Source organism: Tamandua tetradactyla, chromosome 5 (assembly GCF_023851605.1).
Source record: "Tamandua tetradactyla isolate mTamTet1 chromosome 5, mTamTet1.pri, whole genome shotgun sequence".
NCBI lineage: Eukaryota > Metazoa > Chordata > Mammalia > Pilosa > Myrmecophagidae > Tamandua > Tamandua tetradactyla.
The window spans coordinates 9,144,773-9,162,403 of NC_135331.1; the positions used below are offsets into that span (position 1 = coordinate 9,144,773).

Genomic DNA, 17,631 nt, shown 5'->3' on the forward strand with positions numbered 1-17,631 from the left:
TCAGTGGCTGAGAGAGTTCAAATAGAAACAAGAGGCTATACTTGAGGCCACTTTTAGGCTAGCTTCAGCTAGATATTGCTAATTACCATGCTTTGCCAAACTCTAACCAAAACCATGCCTGGTGACGCTGAAGACCGCCTAGGATTCTATCTGAGATTCTACAAAAGTTTCACATGCTAAGATCACTTTCCAGAAACCTACAACCTCCAAATGGGTCCCTGGGCCTGATAAATCCTGAAACCCAAGGGGCCAGCCTCTTCAGAACATCAGCTAGTTCCATCCCCCTATCCCATATTACTGGCATACCGTTCCAACGTAAAAAATCTTAAAAAGGGCAGAATCCAAATATGCTTAAAGACTGGGAGAAGTTTCAAAGGAGGAAGAGGAGTTTTAACAGAAAAGACAGGTTTTAACAAATGAATATGAATGCTGAATCATTACATTGTTATTTCTTTTAGTCTCCAGTGTCTTGGAGCAACTAGAAGGAAAAACCTAAAATTCTAGAACTGTAACCCATACCAAACTCTGAAATCTGTTCTCTAACTACTTGTAACAATGTACTTTGAAAGTTTTTGCTTTTTTGGTATATGTTATATTTCATAATAAAAGATGTTTTAAAAAAAAGAATAAACTGCAGGTGCTGGCGAGGATGGGGAGAAAAAGGAACCCTTATTGAACGTAAAACGGTGCAGCTGCTATGGAAGACAGGTCAGAGGTTCCTCGGGGAGTTAGGCACAGGACTGCCATACAATCCAGCAATCCCAGCACCGGGCACACACCCAGAAGAACTGAAAGCAGGGACAAGGACAGACATTTGCACACCGATCTTCATAACGGCGCTCACAATAGCCGAAAGACAGAACCAGCCCAAGTGTCCTGTCAACCAATATACGGATAAACAAGATGCGGTATATACACGTGGTGGGCTATTATTCAAATGTAGGAAGGAAGGAAGTCCTGAAGCATGAAACAACGTGGATTATGTTGAGTAAAATAAGCCAGGCACAAAAGGATAAATATAAGATCTCAGTAGTGTGAACTAGTTAATAAACAAGCAGTTAAAATCTAAAATATAGGTTACCAAGAGATAGAATGAACAGATGCTTAATGCATGCAGAATTTTTAAACAGACTGAATGGAAATGTTTGGAAATGGACAGAGGCAAAGGTAGCAAATTATGGTGCATGTAACTGACAGCGCTGAATTATGTGTGTGGTTGTGGTTGAAAGGGGAAGTTTAGAGGTGTGTGTGTCACTGGAAGGAAAGTTAGTAATTGAAACACAGAACCGTATAACACAGTGAGCCCTGTGGCGGACAGTGGCTGTGGTTAATAGTACAAATATAAAAACGTTTTTTCATGAACTAGAACCAATTTACCTCACTATTATAGGGAATAAACGATAGAGTGGGATATGGGGAAAATGCACCTAATACAAACTGTGGACTATGATTAACAGTGATATTTTAACATTCTTTCGTGAACAGTAACAAACGTACAAATCAATGTTAAGGATCAAAACCGGGTGGGGGCGATAAAGGGTATGGGATGCTTTTGTTGTTGTTTTTTTCTTTTGGTTTTGGAGTAATGAAAATGTTGTAAAATTGAATGTGATGAATGCACAACTATATGATAGGACTTATAAACCACTAACTGTATACTTTGGACAGATTGTATGGTGTGTGAACATATCTTAATAAAGCTGCTTAAAAAAACAAAAAACAGCAACAAGAAAACCTGCACAATGGGAGAAGGTATCTGGAAACTATAAATCTAAATGGGTTTAATATCCGGAATATATAAAGAACTCTCACAACTGACTGACAAAAAGATAAAACAACCTAATGTAAAAATGGGCCAAAGACTTGAACGGATATTTCTTCAAAGAAGATACACAAATGGTCAATGAAAAGATGCTCAATATCCTTAGCCACTAGGGAAACAAAAGCCAAATCACAAGAGACACCACCTCACACCCACAAGAATGGCTATTAAGGAAAAAAAAAAAGAAGGGAAATAAGTGTTGGGAGAAGACATGGAGAAAGAGGAAGCCTCAGGCACTGTTGGTTTGAAAACAAACTGCTGTGGAAAACGGCAGTTTTCCTGTGACCTGGCTTGCCCACCTTTAGGTGCACACCCAAAGGATGGAACATAGGGATGTGTCCGGATTCTTGGGCCTCAATCTCGTGACATTCCCGGTAACGCAAAGGCTTAAGCAGCTCCAGTGCCCGTCAACAGAGAATGGAGGGACAAAACGCAGCCTGCCTGTGCCACAGAGTGTTACTCGGGCCTGAGGAGGAATGGAGCTCTGATTCATGCGACAACGCGGATGGATCTCAAGGGCACCGTGTTGAGCAGACAACAGGACAAATACTGTACGACCTCAGTGACATGAAATAACGAGAATCAGCACGTGTGCAGTCAGAAGCTACATCATCGTCTGGGGGGGAGGGGGAGGGGGAGGGGGAGGAGGGCGGGAGGGGAAGGCAGGGGGAGGGGAGGGAGAGGGAGGAGGAGGGCAGGGGGGAGGGGGAGGGTGGGGAAGGGGAGGGGGAGGGAGGAGGAGGGTGTGGGAGGGGGAAGGACACCGGGCCGGGCGCCTACTGGGGACAGAGGCGCTGCCGGGGGGAGGAGGGAAGGTCATGGCAGCAGATGGCGGCGATACCGAGGGGCATGGCACCGTGGGTGTAACAGACGCCACCACACCATATACTTGGAAGTACTTAAAACGGGAAACGTTCCATCCTTCATGTGCCACCACGAAAAAAATGGACCCCGACAAAGGGCAGGCGAGGCGACGCTACCTTCTGGGCCAGCCGGCCCTGCAGCTCGGCCCGCTCCCGGCTCAGCACCGTCTCCCTGTCGCGCGCCGCGTCCTGGGCCGCCAGCAGCTCCGCCTCCCGCCGCCGCGCGCCGCTGCTCAGCGCGTCCTTCTCGGCGCCCAGGGCCGCCAGCTGCGAGGTCAGCTCCGACCCGCTCTGCAGACGCCAGGGAAGTGAGCCTCCCGCTGCCCCGGGCCGCCCCCTGCCCCCGCCCCCATTTACGGGCCATCCCCCGTCCGGGACTGGAGCACTTTAGGTCCCTGCCACTGTGACCTGGGAGCTACCTGAGGGCCAGACCTGTCCCTCGCCCCCACGGGGTCCCAGCAGAACCACGCCAGAGACCCGCTACGGCAAACCTGAACCCGGTGGCATCGAGGCGGGGCCCGGGGGGCAGGAAAGAGGACCCCACGTCCCGGCCCCTGGCCTGCCCACGCACCTGCTCCGAGCGGCTCAGGGCCTCCTGCGTGTGAGCCAGCTCTCCCGCCTTGGCCTCCAGCTCCCTCCTGAGCTTCTCCAGCTGGTCACTCTGCTCCTCCAGCTGGGACCGATGGAAGAGGTCAGGGTCACTGGGGTGGAGGGGGCGGGACCAGCGCCCAGGCTCTGCGCGCACGGGGGACCCACCCTCATCTCGGCCTCCCGCCTGGCCTGCTCCATCTGGAAGGCCAGCTGCTCCTTCACGCGGGCCACCTCCTCCTGGCTCTGCTGCGTCACCGTCAGCTGCTTGGCCGTGTCTGCGTTCTGGCACAGGCAGGGACACGGGCTCACCTTGCTGCACCTGGGAGGCCCCCGCTCGCCCCTGAAAGACCCGGCCGGGGCGGCCCACCTTGCGGAGCAGCTCCGCGTGGGCGGTGACCAGCTCGCTGTGCTTCTCCTTCAGCTTGCTGTAGCGCGCCTCAGTGGCACTGGCCTTCTCTGCGGGCCGAGGGCAGAGGTGGGATTCCGCGGGTGCCACGGTTGCGTGCATGTGTATCGGGGCACCCCGGGAGCCCGGCCCCCCACCCCAGCCCCTCACGCACTCTCGGCCTCCTCGCGCAGCCCCTGGTTCCGCTCCCCCTCCTGCCGGGCGGCCCGCAGCTGGCCCAGCTCGTCGCGGAGCTGCTCGTTGTCCACCAGCGCCTTCTGCTTCTGCTTCCGCTGCTCCTCCAGCTCGGCCTCCAGCGTGTTCACCTGGCCCTTCAGCTGCGCCACGTACCGCTGGGCCTGTGGACGGCAGGGTGGCCGGCGTGAGGGGGCCCTGCCCGACGTGAGGCAGCCCTGCCCGGTGTGAGGGGGGCCCTGCCCGGCGTGAGGGGGGGCCCTGCCCGGCATGAGGCGGCCCTGACCGGCGTGAGGGGGCCCTGCCAGGCTGAGGGGGGCCCTGGGCACCACCGCCCCACCTCCAGCCGAATCCTCTGCAGCTCAGTGCGGAGCGTCTCCACCTCTCTCTTCAATGTCTCGATTTGCAGGTCCCTGGGGACAGAGGCCCAGTGGGTAGCGGTCACCAAGTCCCTCAGGAGCCCAAGCGGGGGGAAAGCAAACTGGGGTTCAAGTTTGGCTCGCTGGCAGACCTCCAGCACCGCCTGCACAGTGACACGACCGCCCAGCTTGGCAGCCGTTTTTTTTTTTTTTTTTCCCTAAACAATCTCTTTTATATATTTCGCAGGACAGACAGAACAAAAGTGAAAACCCACAGACATCCTAATGGGGAAATCAAGACAAGCAAGTGGGGCGTTTTCCATCATCAAAAAATTGTTCTTTACCTTGTTTGGTTGTGGATTCCCAGGAAAAATGCATTTGTCAAACTCATCAAATTATATACTTAAAAAGTGCACAGATATTCGGAGTCCTGAATTTAAATTTTACTTAAAATACCTTTTTTTTTTAATACATGTGGTTAATAACTTTCCCTGTGCCATTGCATGGACAAAATTTACAAACTGAACATTGCAATACATACTGAGACCTAGAAGCCACAACTCACCAGTAGCAGTACATTTAATGCCCAGATCTTAGTTTCTCGATACTGCTAAAGTCCAAAATAAAAAAGCAAAACTCCATGGAGAAGGAGCTGACTTCCAGGCAGGGTGTGCAGTCCCCTGCCAGCTCAACAGCCCCGCTCTGGCCTTAGGGACAGAGTGTTGTGGCCACGGCCCACCCAGGGCCTTCTCCAGCCACCCCAAGCCCACCCCAGCTCTACCCAGGGCCTCACCTGTCGTCCTTCATGGGGCCATTGGGGGGTCCAAAGGTCTGCTCGAAAAGGTCAGCCGCCACCTGGCAAAGCGAAGACGGTCACCCCTGGCCACCCGCCCACAGGGACCGGAAGAGGTCCAGTCCCCACCCACTGGGGGCCAGCATGGAGCAGCAGGGCTCAGAGGCAGGGCTCTCACCGCCAGCTCCCCCGCAGGGGGCCCACTGCTGATCTCGATGAGGTTCTCGGGCTCCTCCTCCTCCGGGGTCTCCTCGGGGACCACCACGACGGGCTTCACGTGCTCCGCCAGGGCCGAGGCCCGCAGGAAGTTGGGAGGTCCCTGCAGGGCAGGGCGGGGGCTGCTCAGCCGGTGGTCCCAGGGCCCAGGGGTGGGCCGAGGTCACTCAGGGCGGGGCAGCAGTAGTACCTCGGGCAGCCGGGGGATTTGGATGAGCCGCTTGAAGTAGAGCATGTCAGAGGCTCTGCGGAAGAAGTTCCTGAGGCTGCGGGGTGCGGGAGAGGATGAGGGTCAGTGAGGAACTGGACCCCGCCCAGCCACCCCTCACTGACACGGCCAGGGACCCCCCAGCCTCAGTCCCCAGCCCGGCACCTGTGGAACTGCTCGTGGAATCGGTCCCTGTGACCCTGCAGGGTGTCGGCCGGGAGACCTGGGGGGCCAGGAGAGAGTGGATGAGGTTCCCTCCGTGCCCTGCTCTGGAGCTTCCGAGGGTTGGCAGCTCTGCTCGCCCACCGTCCACCCCTCCCCAGCCCCTCCACGTTCCCAGAAATCATCAGAGATCACAGCCATCACCTTGAGACCTGACAGGTCCCATCTGCCAAGCTTGGAAATAAGCACAGGCCCGAGGGGAGGGCAGGTGAGAGGGAGGACAGGGGAGAGCACCAGCTCTGCCCTCCCGAGCTCAGGGAAGAGGCGGTGGGAGGAAAGGTGATCGTGGCTGGCACTGCAAAGTGCCACAGAGTCCCTTCTGCAACACACACACACGCACGCACACACCCCAGGGCTGTGACGTGTGGCTCGGCAAGGGCCCGGCTGTTCTTGCTGAGGCTGGGCAGTCAGAGGTGAAAAATGCAGAACTAGGCCACTTGTCTCACTAAGTCCTTTTTTTGTTTTGGAAGAGATTTATTTTTCTAACAAAACAGGTTAGTAGATAATGAGTTTATCATTTTCCCTTCTAAAAGTAATTCTATTGTGGTATCACACATACCTTATTTTAACCGTTTTTAAGTGTGCAATTCCGGGGCACTGCCAGGTTTGTGGTGGTGGCGTCCTCACCACACCCAGGGGTCCCCACCGCCCCAAGCAGAAACTCCACACCCACCAAGCACCACTGCCTCCCCTTCGCCTCAGCCCCTGGCAGCCCCGAGCCGCTTCCCGCCCCTGCGGATTCGCCTGTTCTGGGCATTTTTGATAAATGTGGCCCTTTGGGTCTGGATCCCTCCATTCGGCACTGCGTTTTTCAGACTCATCCGTGCTGTCGCGCGCACTGGGACCTCATCCCTCTCATGGCTGCGCGACGACCCATCACACGGGTCTGGGGGCCGCAGGGTCATCTCCATCCACCTGTGCGTGGTACCTTGCGTTGTTTCTTTGTTATTTTTAAATTAAGAAATATCTTTACAACGTCTCCGTTTTAGCTTCTCATTTCTAACCTGATGACTGTCAAGGGGCACGAGCTGGCAGGGGTGGGTGGGGGGCTTACAGGAGTGCAGCTGGAACAGGAGCTTGACCGTGTAGTGGTAGAGGTGGCTGCAGTCCTGGATGACCTGGATAAGTGGGGCCAGGCGGCACTGTCCCGAGGACATCTGGGACACGGCAATGGCTGTGTTGAGCTGCCGGAAAACTGCAAAAAAGAGGGTAGGGGATCAGGGCATGAGCAAAGCAGGGGCCTGGCCAGGCAGGCTGACGGTGACCTCAGCAGAGGGCTGGCCGAGCCCACCAGCAGATCTGCTCAGCCCATCCCCAAGTGGCTCACTCAGAATCATCAGGCTGGACACTTCTGGATGACCACGTGAGCCCAGCTCTGAGGCAGGAGCCCAAGGACTGAGGCTGCCTGGGCCAACGAGGGCCAGGTGCCTCCTCCTGGTGGGCCAGGCCAAGGTGCTGAAGAATGAGGGCGCACTGGCCCCCTGCCCACCTGTCCCCTGCCTGCCAGCCCCTTGCCCGCTCAATGTTGGAGTCAGAAGAGGCTTCAGACAGGTCCAGGCTTGTTCTGAGTCCGCCAGCAGCTGGGTCAGGACTGGGGACTCGGCAAACCGCAGAACCTCAAGGGAACCGGCAGTCAGTCTCCCCTGCCCCTACAGTGAAGCCTTTATCAGATCTCCCAAGTAGGAGGGACGAGGGACAAACATGAGGCTACTCCTCTTGGCCAGTGCCTCCCCTGTTGCACGGTGGGAGAGCTGCCAGGGGGCTCCCACAGTGGACGGGTGCCGGGATACCTGTGCTCTAGGACAGTCTACCCTTTCAGCTTGCTGGGGGTGGGACCACAGGCAAACCTCTGGGGATGAGAAGCTAAACACTATCCTTGACCTTCCTTAAAATTAACCTTTAATTACAAACAGAATCATATACTTGTAAAGTCTATGGATACTCTCCTTGAAAAAAAACTAAATGTACATAAAGCGCTGTCTGGGGCTAAATGCACACATAAATATTTTTCTGCAAGTTGCTGCATCTTACTTAGCAAAATGCTTTCCAGATCTTTCCCTGGGAGTGCAAGTGGGATGCTTCACTCTGTTAAATGCCACCTCCATTCCTGCCGATGCTCAGAGCAGCCCCTTCTCTACCACAGAGAACCCCTGGGTGTGCCCCTTCTTTATGCTTTGTCGAGACATCAGCGAGGCTAGGATGGGGGTCCGGCTGCCTGCCCCCTTCCCTGGCCCCATGCCGAGAGCCACACAGGGGTGGGAGGGAGCGGCCAGCTCACAGCCTACTGGCCTTCTGGGCTGTGGGAGCTTGGGGCTAGGGGCGGGGAACCCCCAGCTCCGTTCCTGCTGGCCGTGGGCAGACATCCCCAGTGCTGGAGGGGTCGACTCCGAGCTGGCCTCCTGCTCAAAACTGACGGCTTTGACCCCTCCTCACCTGAGAGCCAGGGCTGGGGGTCTGGGAGTCCACACACACCTGCCTCCTTCTAGTGCTGGAGATTCTTCCTTAAAGAGGTTTTTCCTGCTCCCCCTTCTGGGGAGGGCACTGAGTCACCCAGGAGTTGTTTTGAAGCTGCTGCCCTGAACAATGGCCTCTCGAGACCCGGGAGGGCGAGCCTCGCAGGCTTCCTGTGCTGGCCCCAGGTCCCTGGACTGGAAGTCCGATGTGACTCAGAGGAATTTTACAACAACAAACAGGCAAAAAAGACTCCAGGGGGGAGGGGGCTCTGCAGAACCAGGCTAGCACCTGGCCTCCCCATCTCCCACAATCCACCCCAGGGGTGGCAGGAAGGCCAGGCCTTCCTGGTGTTTTGGGGTGGGCGGAGGTCTTTCCCAGCTGCAGAAGCGCACGCGGGGGCAGGTGTGGAGAAGGACGTTATGTGGGAAGGGCCGACAGGTCACTGATGTCCCTCTTGTCCCAGGGCTGGGCACTCTGGGAATTGTGCCCAGATCCCGGACCCCTGCCCCGTGGCCGGCTCACCTGATTCTGACAGCTTCAGCTCGCAGTCCATGTAATCAAACATCTCCACGGTGAGCTGGAAGCTGAGGACGGGGTGAGGGGAGGTGAATGTGGGGTGGGTGGCCCCGGGGTGGGGGGGCCATTGCACAATGCCCCAGAAGCCAAGCCCACTCCGTCTCTCTAAGTGTGGCCCCATCATCAGGGGACAAGCCCTTCAGGCCGAGGAAACCACCAACGACAAAACAGCTGCCCCGTGGACACAAAATAGTTGAGGATCAGGGAAACTGAGGAAGGAGAGACGGGGCTGCCAGAGCCCTTGACAGCTCAGAGGGACTCACATGTTGTTGATGTCAGTCCCAGCTGCCTTCTCTAACACCTCATCTGTCACCTCCAGACCGGCAGGGAACTGGGGGTGCTGTGGAAAGAACCCCCCAACGTGGCTGTGGCCCCTGGGAGTGAGTGGGAGGAGGTGGGGGCGGGGTGGGGGTCCCCTGAAGAACCCACCTTGAGGTGGAAGGAGATCTTGGCCAGCAGCAGCTTTGTGTAGACGCTGACCAGCTGTCCATACCGGTCGTGCAGGTGCCCCTGGGGAGACGGGCCCAGGTGAGGCCGGCACCCCGGGACGAGCCCAGGGGTCCCAGAGGACCGGCCCGCAGCAGGGCAGACAGGGGCACGTGGGTTTTGTGGGGTTAGTTTTTTTGTGTGTGTGTAGTTGGATGAATTATCAAATTTATTTACATCTCACCTTTTAAAAACCAGAGCATAACAAATTTCACTTTCTGGAAAGTCACCCTTTTAGAAACATGTGAAGTATACTTACTTACAGAAAATAAAATTCTCTGAACCGCCAGTGGGAGGGACATGCTCTAATCGGTTCCCTCCAATGATGGCTTTGTCAGATTTCCCTCCAAACTTCTACAAAGATGACCTCAACTCAAGGAGTTCAGACTGAACGTTTTCCAGGAGTTTCGGCGAAGGAGCTGACCCCAACGGTGGGTCTTCCCAAGCAAGAGCACAGGAGAAAACTCATTTCCCCGGACAGGCCCGTCTTCCCTGGTGACTTACTGCCCAGTGGAGGGGTGGGGGGCACAGCAGCTGCACACAGGCCCAAAGCACCCACCACTCAGCCTCAGCCACTGACTAGAGCAACCTCTGCACTTAAACAATGCTGGGCATTAAAAAAAACAGGCCGAATTCTCATGTGCCTCATGGCTGATTACAGACATTCTGTTCCCACAGCGAGACTGACACCTTATATTTGGTAATATTTGTGAAATATCTTTAACTTCAAGTGTCTCCATCTGTTTATCCAAGTGAGTTTCCAGGAGCCCACTTCTGTTAACAGCTGCTCATCAGAAGCATTGTACCTTCTGAACAGCCCGTCTTCGGTGAGACAGCTGGGATACCACATCCCCTATAATCTCTTTGCATTTACAAAGCAGGCTTCAAACCGATTTACAGGTTGAAAGCAGGTTCAGAAGGAAACCATTTGTGCCAGAAAAACAACGCTAAGTTTAACCTAAGTGGCCAAACAGAAGATGAAAGAATCAGAGTCTCCTGGAGTCTCCACATTTCTTCCTTATTCACCTGAAGACTCTTTTTCATGCTTCAAGGACAAGAACAGATGCAAGCGCCAAATAAAGAGGCATAAAGGACCTTCAAATGTACCTCATTAGTCTGAAAATCAGAACCCAGGAGCTACTTCCTTCCACCACTCAGCTAAACCTCCCTGCTTATGGATATACTGCGTCTCAACTTTCCTAACCTAGCAACACCCGCTTTCCCTAAGCATATACAGTTACACTGTACCCTAAAATGGCACCATGCAGGCATCTGAGATCGAAGCAGTTAATTTCCAAGGAGTGCAGGGGTAGTAGGAGAGAAGTGAGGGGAGGGAGCTGAGGCCCTCCTTCAACCATCTGTCATTCATTCATTCATCCCAAACACTGCTAAGGGCTCAGAACCGCTAACTCTCCTTTCCTGGGGCCTCCACCAACCACTGGTCTCTCTTATCTCGCTCCTTGCTGTTCTTTCCAGAGAAAGAGCTCTTCATCCCAGGGCGTGGGGCCAACTGGAACTGGGACGCTTTATTCAAAGCGGTGGTGGGGGGCAGCCTCCCTGGCTCTGTCATGCCCTTCCACACCCGTGTCCCCCACGCCCCAAGTCCCCTGCCCACCCCAGCTGGGCGCGTGCCTGCCAGTGCCCGGGGAGCAGCGTTTCCCTCGCCACAAGGGGCACACAGGAAATGCCCTGCATCCTGGGTGGGAGAGGTGCCTGGCAGGGCCTGCCAGCCCCGTGTCACGTGCCACTGTCACCCTCCCAGGGGGCACCTGTCCCCCAGCCCACTCCCCACCAAGAGGGCCTGGAATTCCAGAAGGTTCAGAGAAGATCTGGAGAATACACATTCCCTGGGACCCTCAGACATCCATCGTGTCTAAGAATCACCTGGGAACTGGCAGGAAACCCCCATCTCCCAGCAGGAACAAAGCTTAGCACTTGGCCTGGGGGCCTTCGCACCCCACAGAGACACCTGGCCTCGGGCTCCTACGGCCTCGTCCCGGCTTGCAGGGACCCCAGAGCCCAAGGACCCCTCAGCTGTGCGTGTGGGACTTAACACAGGGCCTCAGCAGGGCCGCAGCTCACGGCCCCCACTGTCTGCTCTGACAGGAGGGAGGAGGGACCCCCGTCCTCAGAGGCGCCCCCCGCTCGGCCCAGGCTCCCCAGCACCTACCCACAGGTCCCCAATCTCCCGGATGTTGCTCCGGTACCGCTGGCAGTCGTGGAGAACCTGCAGCACAGGGTGGGGGGTGGGGGGGCGGATCAGAACCTTCTCTCCAGGCCAGCTGCACGCCAAGGGCGGGAGAGACGGAGAGGCAGCAGCCGGGGGACAGGGCACCCTGGGACACGGCCTCTCCAGGTCCTGGGCACTCACGTTGGGGTGCCCGTCCCGCAGCACTTTGTGGAGGACGTGGCAGAACTTCCAGCTGAGCACGGAGCTGCTGGGGAGCGGCAGGCCGATGGCGTAGGACCAGAAGGTGAAGGCGCCCTTCTCGTGGTGGGTGCCCAGGATGATGCCTGCAGGGTCAAGGGCCAAGGGCAAGGGGACAGCGGCAGCTCCCAACCCACCCACAGCTCACGGCAAGGGTCCCAGGCCATGACAAGGGCAGGCAGGGTCCCAGGACACCCGACTTGGCCTGACGCCCAAAGGGGCTGTGCAGCCTGGACGCTGGCCCCGTGGGCTCCCCAACTCCACCGAGTCCCACTGGGAGATGGCGCAGGCCAGGGGACCCCCGACCGGACCCCACGGGCCCCTGCCCGGGCTGGTGGGGAAGAAGGATACGCCGGGCGTGCTTCTCCTTCACGGGCGCCTCCTGTGTGTTGATGGCTTTGCTGATGCTGATGGCCTACAGGGGACCAAGGGGCTGCGGTGAGAGACAGCAGAGGAGGGGGGACAGCACGGGGCGGAGGGGATGGCGCAGCAGGACCGAATCTCCCCAGTTACGGGTACACGCAGAGATGAGGGACAAGGAGGTGCTGCCAGCCTGGAGAAGCAAACCCCGGCAGGGCTTCCTTTCACCTGCCCCATGTGCCGACACTCTGGCCAATGCTTGTTGCCACCAAGCTACTGAGCCAGGCTTGGGGTCTGGGAGACCAGCCCCGGCCTCAAATCTCCCCGAGGGCCACGCGGCTCACAGGCTGGGAGGGAGGGGTCCTCACTTCACAAGCAAGGCAGCTGCTGTCCAGGGGTACAACCATGGGGTGCCGAGAAGCCAGGGCTTGCACCCAGGTCCTCTGCGTGGCCCCAACAGGGGCTGCCCCTCCCCGGGCAGGCTGAGCCCCCAGCAGCCCCACTGGCTCCTGGAGCTGCACCCATGGCACCTCCTCCTTCCTCTGCCTCCCGGACTCGCCCCTTCCCCCAAAGCCTCGCCCTCATGGAAAGCCCGGGCACCAGGTGTCAGTCCCCTCACAGCCCCCAGAAGCCCTGCGGCTGCCTGTGGAAATGTTTTATTTCTCCACCTGGGGAGCCCCTCAACACTCCCAGCACTGGCTGGCACGTGGGTCCTTGTGTACCAAGAGGGGGTGGCAGTGGGGGGGACGGGGATCTGAGATGGGACCCGCTGCCCCAGGCTAGTCCATTCTCCTCCTTGCCTGGAGAACCCCAGCCAGGGTCCCTTACCCCAGGGGTGCCTGGTGTGGCTGAGCCTAGGGGGGCGGCGGCTGCACCCCCAGCTGGGGCCCAAGCCCACAGGCTACCACCCTGTCCTCAGGAGCGCAGAGCACAGGGCAAGGCGTGGCCTTCCCTCACCCCTCTTCTCAAGGTCACCGCGTCCCCATGTCCACAGCCTCCCATGACGGGGAGCGGAGCCAACACCAGCCCCTTCCAGATTGCCACGACAGAGCCTGGAACCCTGCAGCAAAGCTGGGGCTCCCCTGCCCTGAGCCCGGAGGGCCCGCAGGTGGCCTCAGACCCTGGAGCCCTCAGCCCTGGTTGCTAGGTCATCTCCTCTCCTAAGGGCCCCTCCAGCTGCCCCACTCCACCCCCCACCGCGGGAGGGAGGGAGGAAGGGTGGCAGGCCTCGCAGCCCAGGGGGGCTCAGGGCCCTGAAGGAACGTGGGGCCTTCTGGCTCCCCATCCCCGGACCCCCCCCCCACACCCCCCAGCGTGATCTATGCCCCCTTCAGCAAGTGGCCGCTGGACTGCTACCTGGACGCCTGCACGCGGAGGCACCTGCGGTGATAGGTCACACCTGCCCTCTCGGTGCAGCTGGTGACACTGCTGTCATGACGAGGAAACCGAGGCACAAAGGGCCAGAGCTGCTCAGTGCGGCAACCGAGTGGCAAAGCCACCTGCACCGTGACAGCCCCTCATGCAACCCTTCGTCCCACCTCCCCCCACAGAGGTAACCCCATTCCCATCTGCCTGGACACCTGAACCGGCTCCTGTCAGCAGGGAAAGAGTGGGGGCTGCGGTGAGAATCACCTCCAGACTCAGCAAGTTCTCCTCCCTTTTCACAGGGAGTCCCCAGGTGGGACGGAGACGGCGAGGCTCCCCATTCTCCCTCTCTGGCCCTGCTGCCCAGAGCAGACAGTGCTAAGCCAGATAGCACCCGGAGAACACCCGGTGAGCACCTGGAGAGCCCCCAGGCAACTGGGCTGGCTGGGCCGCAGCAGGGGAGGGGGTGGGGGGAGGAGAAGGGAAATGGAAAAGGGGAGGGAGTTCAGGGAAGGGGGGGGGACGGGGAAGAGAAGGAAAAGGAAGAAGGGAAGAAGAGTGGGAAATGAAGAGGGGGAAGGGGGAGGGAAGTAAGAGGAAGGGAAGGAAAGAAGAGAGTAGGGAGGAAGGAAGGAGGTGGGGAGGAAAGAAGAGGAAGAAAGGGGGAAGAGGAAAGAAAGGGGAAGTCTGTCCTTTCCTTGGCCATCAGAGGGAGGGCTTCTGTAAGGTTGGGGAAGGGCAGGGCTCCCCAGTCCATTTCAGCCTCCTGGACAGACAGATCATGGGCTTTTCCCTTACCAATGATTTAAATCAACCCTGAGCGCCAGCTCCCTGCCAAGCACCAACCTCCAAAAGGAATGCTGGCCCCCTCCCCTCCCCCCTATGGCCCCCTCCCCTGGCACTTTTTTTTTTTTTACTGAACATCACATACAAACACAAACACCATATGATCTTTCCATTCTTGATATATAATCAATAACTCACAATATCATCACATAGATGCATATTCATCATCATGATCAGTTCTTACAACATTTACATCAAGTCAGAAAAAGAAATAAAAGAAAAATTCATACATACCATACCCCTTACCCCTCCCTTTCATTGATCACTAGCATTTCGATCTACTAAATTTATTTTAACATGTTAATTATTTTTAATCCATATGTTTTACTTGTCTGTTGACAAGGTAGATAAAAGGATCAGATACAAGGTTCACAATCACACAGTCACATTGTGAAAGCTATATCATTATACAATCATCATCAAGAAACATGGCTACTGGAACACAGCTCTACATTTTCAGGCAGTTCCCTCCAGCCTCTCCATTACATCTTGAATAACAAGGTGATACCTACTTAATGCATAAGAATAACCTCCAGGATAACCTCTCAACTCTGTTTGGAATCTCTCAGCCATTGACACTTTGTGTCATTTCACTCTTCCCCCTTTTGGTCGAGAAGGTTTTTTTCAATCCCTTGATGCCGAGTCTCAGCTCATTCTTGGATTTCTGTCCCACGTTGCCAGGAAGGTCCACACCCCTGGGAGTCATGTCCCACGTAGACAGGGGGAGGGCAGTGAGTTTGCTCCCATGGCACCTTCTCTCAACCCCTACTGAAAAGGACACCTCCCTGTGGCCTCCCCATCACCATCCTGCGCTGCTCCCTCATCTGCCTGGCCCCACCATGGATGATATGGCCATCACCCACCTCCCCCTACCGGAGTGCAACACCAGGGGAGGGGTCTCCTGCTCGCCCCCTGCCCTCAGCATGCTTGCTGCAGGAAAGATTTTCAAAACCATCTCCAGCATGAAAAGGAGCTATCCTGCCTGCGATGCGAGGGGCGGCAAACCAAGGGTGCTTGTCCGGCTCAGACTCAAGGAGCCCCTCCCCTACAGCCTCCCCCACCCCCCTGCAGGCCGTGCCCCGTGCGCTCCGTGCAGGGGCCGCTGTGCGCGGGGCTGGCAGAGGTGCGGCCCAGTGCTCCACAGGAAGCACGTCCCCGCCTGGGCCCAAGAGAGGGGTTGCGCGGCCTCCCCATGCCCGGCCTGTGGACCCTGCGGGGGTGAGGAATGGAGGGCCTGGGGGTCTCTGGCCCAACTGGCACAGGAAGCACCCTGCTTTGCTTCTATGCTACTAAAGGGATGCTGCCCCGTCACAGGCCTCAGCATTTTAAAGCCAATGGTGCAGGAGCACGCAAGCATGCTGGGGCACACGGAAGCATGTGGGGGCATGCCGGGGCATACCCCCAAACCTGCATTGTGTGCCTAAAGCTTTCCCTGCTCTGCACCTTCTGTATAAAGGAACCAGGTAACAGGCAGCCAGCGGGTTCCAGCTCTTCCCGCAGCACCGCACCCTCAGGGCCATTCTGCGCAGCAGCTGCCCCAGAGCCTCAGTCCTCACCGCAGCTGAGTGACACCTCCCCCCACCGAAACGGGGGCCACTTAGTCTCTTCACTGTCGTCAGTCAGGAAACCTGGCTTGTGAGTAACACTGCTAGGAAGGTTCCTATGTGGATGTGTGCTGTCAATTTTTCTGGGCAGCAATTTAGGAAGAGAAGGGACTGGGGAGAAAGGAGGAAATATTCCACTTCCCCATACAGGGAATTCCTGATATTCTTGCAAGCAGTGAGGACAAACAATTCAATAGGCTGAACCCTCGTTCTTGGGGTTTGCCCCTAGGAAACTTACTCCTGCAAAGGATAGACTAAGCCTACTTATGATTACGCCTCAGAGTCACCACCAGAGAACCTCTTTTGTTGCTCAGATGTGGCTTCTCTCTCCAAGCCAACTCAGCAGATGAACTCACTGCCCTCCCCTCTACGTGGGACACGACTCTCAGGGGTGTAAATCTCCCTGGCAACATGGGACAGGAAGCCAGGGGTGAGCCAGGACCCAGCATCATGGGATTGAGAAAGCCTTCTTGACCAAAAGGTGGTCAGAGAGAAATGAGACAACATAAAGTCTCAGTGTCTGAGAGATTTCAATCAGAGTCAGGAGGTTATCCTGGAGGTTATTCTTATGCATTATACAGATATGCTGTGTGGGTTTGAAGCTATTATATAGAAAAACCATGTCCTTTAATCCTCATTCAATATTGCTGGGTGGGGTCTTTTTTGCTTCCTTGAAGATGTGACCCAATTGTGGGTGGTAACTTTTGATTAGATGGTTTCCATGGAGATGCATCTCCAACATTCAAGGTGGGCTTGCTTACTGGGGCCCTTCAAGAGGGAACCATTTTGGAAAAAGCTTGAGAGCCACCAAAACCGACAGAGCAAACAGAATGGACAGAGCTCTGGAGAAGCCACTAAAGACTCCTGGAGAGAAAGCTAGCAGATGTCACTATGTGCCCTTCTAGCTGAGAGAGAGAAACCCTGACCATCACTGGCCTTTCTTGAATGAAGGTAACCTCTGCTGGTGCCTTAATTTGGACATTTTCACAGCTTTAGAACTATAAAACTTGCAACTTAATAAATTTTCCTTTTAAAAAGCTGTTCCGGGTGGGCCATGGTGGCTCAGCAGGCAAGAATGCTCATCTGCCATGCCAGAGGACCTGGGCTCGATTCCTGGTGCCTGCCCATTAAAAAAATAATAATAATAAGCTGTTCCATTTCTGGTCTATCACATTCCAGCACCTTACAAACTAGAACATAGGATTTTTTAGGTTATGGTGTATTGGAGTGACTGGAGGGAAACACCTGAAACTGCTGAACTGTGTTCCAGTAGCCTCGATTCTTGAACATGATTGTATAACTATACAGCATTTACACTGTGATCGTGTGATTGTGAAAACCTTGCATCTGATGCTCCTTTTTTATCCAAAGTATGGACAGAAGAATAAAGAAATAAGGATAAAAAATAAAAACAGAAACAAAATTGAGTTGCATTATTTTGTGATTAAAAGGGGCAGGTACTTTAAAAGAATAAATAAATAAATAATGGGGGAATAAAGGATAAAAAATTGGGTAGCTGGAAATACTCAAGGTCAGTGAGACGGTAGGGTAAGGGGTATGGAATATATGAGTTTCTTTTTTTCTTTTTATCTTTTTCTGGAGTGATGCAAATGTTCTAAAAATGATCACGGTGATGAATACACAACTATGTGATGACTGTACACCATGTATGCACTGCGTGTGTGTGAAGATTTCTCAATATAACTATTAAAAAAAAATCTTCCAAAAAAAAAAATTCTTCAGGCACACCCCTGGGGCAGTAGCTGGGCCCATGGAAGCTCTCTGGGGGGGGCGCTCTCTCTCGGGGGGGGGGGGCTGCTCTCTCGGGGGGGGGGCGTTCTCTTGGTGGGGGGGGTGC

At 55.7% G+C, this 17,631-nt stretch overlaps 1 protein-coding gene across 2 annotated transcripts in view; it reads right to left on the bottom strand.

Annotated features, from left to right (window-relative positions):
• HIP1R (huntingtin interacting protein 1 related) overlaps positions 1 to 17,631 on the bottom strand; it is a 62,472-nt gene that overhangs the window by 34,955 nt on the left and 9,886 nt on the right. For both annotated transcript variants that reach the window (XR_013175531.1, XM_077159702.1), the window contains exons 2-18: positions 11,950 to 12,013; positions 11,542 to 11,684; positions 11,341 to 11,397; positions 9,114 to 9,194; positions 8,948 to 9,024; positions 8,631 to 8,692; positions 6,709 to 6,849; positions 5,598 to 5,655; positions 5,415 to 5,490; positions 5,187 to 5,327; positions 5,009 to 5,070; positions 4,197 to 4,269; positions 3,837 to 4,020; positions 3,644 to 3,732; positions 3,442 to 3,558; positions 3,257 to 3,358; positions 2,803 to 2,976 (exon numbers count right to left, since the gene is read on the bottom strand). Coding sequence is in view for 1 of the 2 variants with exons in the window: in XM_077159702.1 (XP_077015817.1) it covers positions 2,803 to 2,976; positions 3,257 to 3,358; positions 3,442 to 3,558; positions 3,644 to 3,732; positions 3,837 to 4,020; positions 4,197 to 4,269; positions 5,009 to 5,070; positions 5,187 to 5,327; positions 5,415 to 5,490; positions 5,598 to 5,655; positions 6,709 to 6,849; positions 8,631 to 8,692; positions 8,948 to 9,024; positions 9,114 to 9,194; positions 11,341 to 11,397; positions 11,542 to 11,684; positions 11,950 to 12,013 (1,701 nt within the window). In the remaining variant the exon portion in view is untranslated. The remainder of the gene's footprint in view (positions 1 to 2,802; positions 2,977 to 3,256; positions 3,359 to 3,441; positions 3,559 to 3,643; positions 3,733 to 3,836; positions 4,021 to 4,196; positions 4,270 to 5,008; positions 5,071 to 5,186; positions 5,328 to 5,414; positions 5,491 to 5,597; positions 5,656 to 6,708; positions 6,850 to 8,630; positions 8,693 to 8,947; positions 9,025 to 9,113; positions 9,195 to 11,340; positions 11,398 to 11,541; positions 11,685 to 11,949; positions 12,014 to 17,631) is intronic.